General features: G+C 43.8%; 1 protein-coding gene across 1 annotated transcript in view; it reads left to right on the top strand.

The window, feature by feature from the left end:
* Nucleotides 1-8,021, top strand: part of LOC105854592 (zinc finger protein 558-like) — a 30,922-nt gene that overhangs the window by 9,909 nt on the left and 12,992 nt on the right. Inside the window, exons 4-5 of the mRNA XM_012734636.1 lie at nt 3,263-3,339; nt 3,757-3,879. Coding sequence (XP_012590090.1) covers nt 3,263-3,339; nt 3,757-3,879 — 200 coding nt within the window. The remainder of the gene's footprint in view (nt 1-3,262; nt 3,340-3,756; nt 3,880-8,021) is intronic.

Here is an 8,021-nt window from a genome sequence, read left to right as displayed (position 1 = left end):
GCCCCCTGTGGTCGGGTCACCTGCTGACTGCTCTCTGGCTCCCTGTGTATAGTGGCTATTTCTGAAGTGCCTGGACTCGTTTTCTTTGTTTGGACCATCTTACGGATCATTTAGTTTATTCAGTTAGTAAATTTCATCCATAAATTGAGGGAAGTTTTAGCAACAGTGTGTGAAAACAGTGACATCGTGCTGCCTTTCCCTTTCCTTCTTGAACTTAGGCATTTCTGAGAAACTTTCCATTCTCCCTCACATGTTCATTTGTCATGAAGAAGTTGTCTACCATCAGCTTCAGTGACTCCCCTTTGCTGTATTAACTCTGGTGTTGAGCCCACCAGGAAATTTTTATATGTTGATACTTTAATTTCTAATCTCCCATATTCATTTGGTTGTTTTTCTGGGTTCCTTTTGTCTTCCAGTAGCTCCCTTTAGCACATTTATGTTTTTAGATGTTTTCTTAGTTTCCTTTGTAATCACATTTGTGGTGTTTTTTTTCATCTGGTTCCTGCATTTCACAGATCCCTTGTTTAGTTAGTGATTGCTTTTCTTTTGTTTTGTCGTTTTTTTCTTTTTTTGCAGTAGGAATAACATTTTTCTTTTCCATTCATGTTCAGAATTCTGAATTATACCTTCCTTCGTCATTGTAAATCACATCTTGTAGAGATTGTAGATCCTGCTAAATGTTTCTGAAGAGTGAATATGTTTACAATCCTTGGTGGGGGCTCCCTAGTGGTGCAGGGGTTCACATCTCAGCACTCTATCACCAACCACTGAGGCATGTGTTGTATTCCCAGCCAGGGAGCGATCCACGGGGTGCAGCAAAACTCTCCCGTCTCCCCTGGCGCCCCCAGGAATGGATTTCAGTGGCTCCACCTGTTCCGCCCCCACTAGGTTTGCTGAATCCAGTTAACCCACACACTCTGGCCTAGACCCCAGTTCTTGTATGCGTAAACTAGTAAAATAAATCTTAAAATAGAAATCTACTCTGGAATACGCTTAGTGGACACTCCCAGGATTCATCATGCATTGGTTCCCCTTCTCTCCCTTGAGAACTTTGTGGACTGTGTGTTACTGCAGAGCGAGATGCCCGTCAGTGGGAAACAGTGAGAACCGGGAAAGCCCACTGAGCCGTGACGGGCCGCTTTGACTCTGGCTGCAGCCTGTGCACCTGGTCGGGCGCCTCCGTCCTGACCTTCACGGGCAGGCTCTTAGGACTAAGTGAGCTGTTCACTTCTGCTGATAGCCAGTCCTGCCAGCGAGAATGCGTGTGACACTAGGGCAGCGGTGTGACCTGATGGTCAGGTGAACAGACACCATCGACAGCACTCAGGCTACATCAAGGACGGGGAGTTCTCTATCTCTACCTCCAGGAGCCAGGCAAAGGTAAAATTTTTCTGTGGACAGAGCTAGGTGTTAGTTCTGCAAAGCACTGGACCTGTGGGTTGAAATACTAGCAGATTTGGAACATCCTTTGGTGTTTTTGTATTTTCAGCTATCTGTTGTATCCCCATCCTGCCCCGACCCAGTTCTGTGTATGTTCTGTCACCTGATGATGTTGCAAACATCACTGGATCCCCAAGACATTCTTTGTCATCTTGTTTTCATGAAACCTCTTTCCCTAAGGGATCTTTGTCTGCTCTGCAGGAAGATCTCATTGTTTTTAGGGGTTTTTATAGTTGGATTTCAGCTCTTCTTGTGATTTTCAGAATTTGTCAAGTGTTGTGAAAGGAAAGGCGAGCCCCGGGGGCACAGGGACCCCTCAGGTTGTCAGTGTTGTCCCTGTGGCTGGTGTGATTACCTGAGGTGCTGCTGGCTTGTTGGTCGCCAGACCCTTTTGCAAGGAAAGTTTCAAAGCAGAGCCCTTCTGGAGAGGTATTGTGGCAGGTGGACGGCAGTGTATAATTCACTGTAATGCGTGGAATCATTGGAAATAGTAAGAATAGGTCTGATGTGGGTAACATTGAAGACAGAGCTGGTAGCACAGAGGTCTTTGGCCACTGTCTCCCCAAAACAGGTCTTTTAAAAATTGGCACTTTTTCAGTAGATGACTGGATTAAAAATTTGTGGTGCATATACACAATTGACTATTACTTAGTAATCAAAAAAGATAAACTCATCCCTTTTGCAGCAATGGGGATGGAGCTGGGAGGAATAATGCTTAGTGAAATAAGCCAGAAAGAAAATGAAAAATGCCAGATAGTTTCACTCATAGCAGCAGCATAAAGGGCCAGGCGGGTTAAAAAAAAATGAACATCTATACACCAGAGACATTTTAAAGTGGTGGAGTGGGGGGTGGGATCAAAAGTGGGGGGTGCATTAGACTATGGTGATAGCACACGGGTGATTTGGTGATGGGAAGCCCACAGGGATTATAGCTGAGATGGAAAGTGCCACAAAATGATATAAAAATAAACTTTTATTATAATAAAAAAATTGACGCTTTTTCAAATCTCGTTTGAAAATACTATTGCAGTGTACAAGGGGTTGACGCGCAGTACTGTGCAGCTGTTGGCAGCCAGTTTAGCACGAGTTTCATGCCCAGCCAGGGAGTGACCCACAGGGCAATCTCCTCACTACACCCTCAACAGTGTGTCTCAGGCATTCTTCCTCTTCCTGTCCTCGCTCTGTGTCTGGTGAATATCCTCATACCCTGCTCCTCTGGACTGCACCTTAGTTCTTCTGTACATAAATAAATCTTGAAAAAACAAAGTGCTATGTACGGGGCATATGTGTCCTTACACAAACACACCTGTACTTTGTACACATGTGTATATGCATCATGTTTGTGATACCGCTTGTATTTTTAGGTGGTTCTTTTAGGAGTTAGATAAGGTGGGGTCCTGGGCCCTCCCTGGTGGTGCAGCAGGTTAAACACAGCACTGAGAAGCTAAAGCCACTTTCAGCATGAATTGGGTCCCCACCCCAGAGGTGTGACCCACATGGCTCTGCAGAGCTCTCCTGACCCGCCCGCTGCTCCCCTCAGCAGAGTACTTCATGGATCTGCCTGTTCTACTCCCCACTCAGTCTCTAGTGAATCCTCTCACTGCCCCTGTACCTCTGGCCTGTACCAAAGTTCTGTATGCATAAATAAATAAGGTCTTAAAGATAACATGGGGTCCTTCATCAGTACAACTTGTGACCTGTAATAGGATATGGCTGTTTCACCACATGCATGTCCCTACCACATGTACTCAGCTGGATTGCTGATGTGTGCAGGCCAGGAACAGAGCTGTTGTCACTGGATGGACCACTCCATGACTTCCAGTGTCCCTCATGGTGACAGAAGGGTTTCAGGTCGTCACAGAATCCACAGGGTCTGAGCTCCTGATGCTGGTAGGAACGGTGAGTTTTATGGACAGACTTAGGCTTTCTCCCTTCTTTCTGTTCTTCCTTGTCTTATTTCTCATATTGACATGTGAATCACTTAGCCTGGGAATAGAGTGCAGGATTGTTTTTAGAGAACTGTGCTGTTGGCCAGGTCACCCTGCAGAGTTGCTGTCAGTGCAGCGCAGCCTCTCACCCTGGTGCTGCTGAGTCTTTGCTTCTGCTTCATTCCTTCAGGGTTTTCCTCTTTTTCTGCTCACAATTGTCCTCAATTCTGTTACATGTGGAGCTGGGATCTTTGCCCTTTATGGAAAGTACAGTAGAAACTGAGTTTGAGGACTTATATGTGTATTATTTTATAGTAGGTGTGTTTAAACTTGCTGCAGTCTGACACAGGCCTTCGGCCATGGAGTAAGGAGAAATGTTCCCTTACAGGGGATGGTGACATTTAAGGACGTGGCTATGAACTTCACCTGGGAGGAGTGGCGGTACCTGAGTGAGGCTCAGAGGACCCTGTACTGGGAGGTGATGCTGGAGACCTGCAGCCACCTGGTGTCAGTGGGTGAGAAGACTCCCATGTCACACTCCATGCAGGCGCTGTTTTCTATGCTGTGTGCACTGGCATATGAAATTGGGTGCTGGGGAGGTTGAACATGGCAGGCCAAGCAGACAGTGGGTGTCTGCGCCTTTTATGAAAGATTAAAAAAGAAAGCTTAAAGTTAGCCTCTGTTGCACTGCTCTTGTTACTTTTCCCAGACTAAAGTTTGAGTAACTTGATCCACGAACAACACTGTTTCTCATCACAGGGCATTGTGTTAAGGATCCTGAAGTGATCATCAGCTTGGAGCCAGGAGCCCAGCCAGGGACTGTGGAAGAACCCCCAAGCCAGGACCTCACAGGTCAGTCACTGCTCCCTGGTCTCGAGTGTGGTCCATGCTATTGACCACTCTGAGCCACTTTTCCAGTGTCCAAACCTTTGATTGACTGTGCATCTATCAAAGTGATTCATTTTTGAGTTCCTTAATATTCCTCTTCTAGTTATCCTCCTGCTCTTTTAATGGCTGTCATTCTTCTCACACTGAACAATTATTCAGTCCCCGACAGTACAGGAAATTAATCTGCACTAGCCACATTTTCTTTATTAATTGCTTTTCATAGACTGTATTCTTTCAGGTACTTATTCAGGCATTTTTTAATCTATCAGTCTATGGAAAGTTTAAGCCAATGGTAGTTTTTCTTTGAGCGGGCATGACAGCAGTAATCACAGCAACAGCCTTAGCTTTATTGAAGTTACATTCTATGAGAAAGGATAATATAAGAAATACATATGTTGAATAGAGATAAAGCCACAGGGAATGTTTAACCAGGATGAGAGAAAACCATGGAGGATATTATTGTGGAGTGCGTGCTCAGAAGGCTTTGTTGTGAAGATGAAGTCTTTTCTTTGTAGATCTTCAGTGATGTGTGGTTTGCATTTGTGCAGTCTACGACAGAGTTTGTATTGCTATTGGAGATGTCATTTACTAGGCGACTAACTGAAAACTAATAGAGGGGAGGGGGTTGACTCTAGAGTTATTTTGAACGTGAATAGGGTTTCATAGGTAAATCTTTTGACCCGCCTACACATGAACTTGAGAGGCTGGGGAGGACCCAAGAGACTGTCAAGCATGGGAAGGGATGTTCTGTGACATGGGATTGGAAATATGAGGTTATGATTTTTGACAATTCCTGGAGCCAAGAGTGTCAAGTTGGATGCTCCTGCATTGGAGAGGAGTTTGAATTGTGAAATTACATCTTTTCATCATCATCATTGAGAAGAAAGGAACAGAATAGAAATATAATATAGCTAAAAGTAACATAAAAACTTGAGCTGCTGTGAATTTAGTAGAAACACCAGTACCAGTTTGTGCAGTGAGCTACCAGGTGTTGATTTCAGAAGGATGTTAAACAAAGCCTTTAACGAGGATGGCCACAGCTGGATGACAGAGCTTTTTTCTTTTTGACCAGCAGGAGAAAGTTGGGCAGCATGAGGAGACAGTGAGCCGCATGTGTTGTGTTTCTGAGCGGCATCGATAGGATATTTCATTCAGCATTGAGAGAAAGGTCTCAGTTCTGCCATGAAGGGAAGTCTGTCCCTTTGAAATCATCTGCAGATGACTAGCTAGAGCCAAAGGAGAAATAACATGGAGAATCGTTGTTGCTAAGCAGTTTGGTTTCTTAAGGTGACTAGAGAATGATGCTGTGTCACTTTCAGTCAGTAGTTTTTTTCAGGAAAACCATGAGATGTTCAGAGCTTGATTACTCAGAAAGTGGCCGCAAAAGTTACACAGGGTTATCCTAAGAAAGTATGTTATGTTAAATGTTCTTGGTTGAAGTCGACATCTAATTTAAATAAGTATATTCACCAAAATTTGTCTACTTGCCTTGTCTACTATCCTGTTACCTTGGTTTGGAGTAGGCAAATCTGTTCATTGGAACCTCCCTGGAGACTGAGGTATTAGCACTAGGTGCTCTCATCGGTATGGCCTGGATTTAATTCACACCAGGGTCTCACCCAAATTGGCACAGAATCCCAAATCGTCATTGAAGACCTCTTCTGTCTAACCTGCTGCTCTCCTCAGTGGTGTATTTCCATCAATCAGCCTGGTATTTTCTCCATGCTGTCTGCTCTCTCACATATACAAATACACATACCACGTGTGTATATCTGGCCTACACCCCAGATTATTACACCAATGTAATAATGAAAAAGTATTGTTTTTCCATAATTTGTTAGGGATAAAAGCATGAATTAGAAAATCAATTCCTGGGGTCCTCCGTGGTGTTACAAGGGGTTAAAGCTCAGCACGACGAAGCTATTGGCAGCCTTTTTAGCACCACGAGTTTGAACTCTGACCAGGGAGGTGACCTACATGCTGCAACAGACCTCCTGCCCACTGCACCAGTGTATTTCAGTTCATCTGCCCTTTCTGCTCCCCACTCTTGTGAATCCTCTTAACCCTCATACTGCTGGCTTCCTGTGTCCCAGTTCTTGTGTATATAAAGAAATCTTTCTTAAAAATTAGAATATCAATACCTGTCAAATTGTATTGTAATATAGAAACTGTTATGTCTTTTAGTACCCTTCACTTGAAATGTGTAGAGTTATTTATAAAAATGGCCACTTTTTCTCTTTTTAGATGTCCATACTGTGGATTACCTCACTAAGGCCAGTCTTGCAATCCATGCCAGACATTTATGGCAAGTTCTTATTGCCAGCAGCAAAATACCCAACAACGAGAGAACAGATGACATAGGGGAAAATAGTAACTTGGACTCAGTTCGTAGTTTGAGCCAGAGTATCAAAAACAGAATCATTTCAGCAATGATGCCTGATGTCTCTGCTGTATATAGAAACATGTTTCCCCCTGGTGAGCCTCATGAAGAGCATGCTGGAAAGGCAGAAGAGGTTTTTAATAGAATAAGGGAATCCATCAGGTATCCTAAACATGTCAGCCCTCAGGTGATTCAAAATTTTCAACAGCCTTTTGAAATTTGTGAGCAAGGGAAAGGCTTGAGCAAGGAAACAGTATTTCCACAGAGAGGAGCGCTTACAGATGGGACTGCCTGTAAACACAAGGAGTGTTGGGACACCTGTGGCGGGCCTCCTTTCGTCATCCAAGGTAGAACCCAAGGAGGACAGACTCCCTATGCTTGTGATGAAAGAGGGGAACCTGTTAATGTGAAACCAGGACATTTGAATCGTCATAGATATGTTGAAGGTGAGCAGCAGACATGTTATAAAAGTGGGCCCCCTCTCAGCTGCACATTTCACACCCATCAGTATGAGAGTGCTCAGTTAGGACAGACTTCTCAGGAATATAATAGACATGGTGACATGTGCTCTACAAGCTCTATTCTTCCTGAACATTGGGAAATACAAGCAGTTGATGAACCTAATGAATGTGCAGAAACCCCTGAGGTTTCCTTCCCGAGTCAGTATCAGAGAGCTTGCACTACAGAAAAATTGTTTGGCTCTAAACACTGTGTGAAAACTTACTCAGGGAAGACTGCCATCACTGTACATCCGCAATCTCAAACAGGAGTGAAACATAAATGTAAACAAATTAAGAAAACTTTCTCAGAGCAGTCAACTGTTAGTGTTCCTCAGAGAACGGATCCAAGAGAGAAGCAGTATAAGTGGACAGTATATAGGAAAAGTTCCTCCTGTAAACCAGCCCTCAGTAAACATCAGAGGATTCACACAGGGGAGAAACCAGATAGTCATCGAGATTGTCGAAAGTCTTTCTACCACAAGACAAACTTTGATAACCATCTAAATACCCGTGCAGGAAAGAAAGCCTATGAATATCAAATGTATAGAAAAACTTCATGCAGAAAATCTGCCCTCACTTACCACCACCAAAAACATATTACAGATAAACCATATGAATATCAAGGCTGTACAAAAATGTATTCTTCAAAATCACCCATTACTGTACATCAGAGAAATCACACTGGAGGGGAAAGTCACACTGGAGAGAAGCCCTGTAAATGCCAAGAGTGTAGGAAGACTTTCCACAGTAGGTCAAACCTACTTAATCATAAGAGGACTCCTAGAGGAGTGAAGCCCTATGAATGTCAAGAGTGTGGGAAAACTTTTTCCTTTAAGTCAAACCTCAGTAGACATCAGAGATCTCATACTGGAGAGAAGCCCTATG

Source organism: Condylura cristata, unplaced genomic scaffold, assembly GCF_000260355.1.
Source record: "Condylura cristata isolate star-nosed mole 26May11 unplaced genomic scaffold, ConCri1.0 scaffold00063, whole genome shotgun sequence".
NCBI classification, from domain to species: domain Eukaryota; kingdom Metazoa; phylum Chordata; class Mammalia; order Eulipotyphla; family Talpidae; genus Condylura; species Condylura cristata.
Note: the sequence above shows the minus strand (reverse complement) of the source record. Positions and strands in the feature narration are given on the sequence as shown.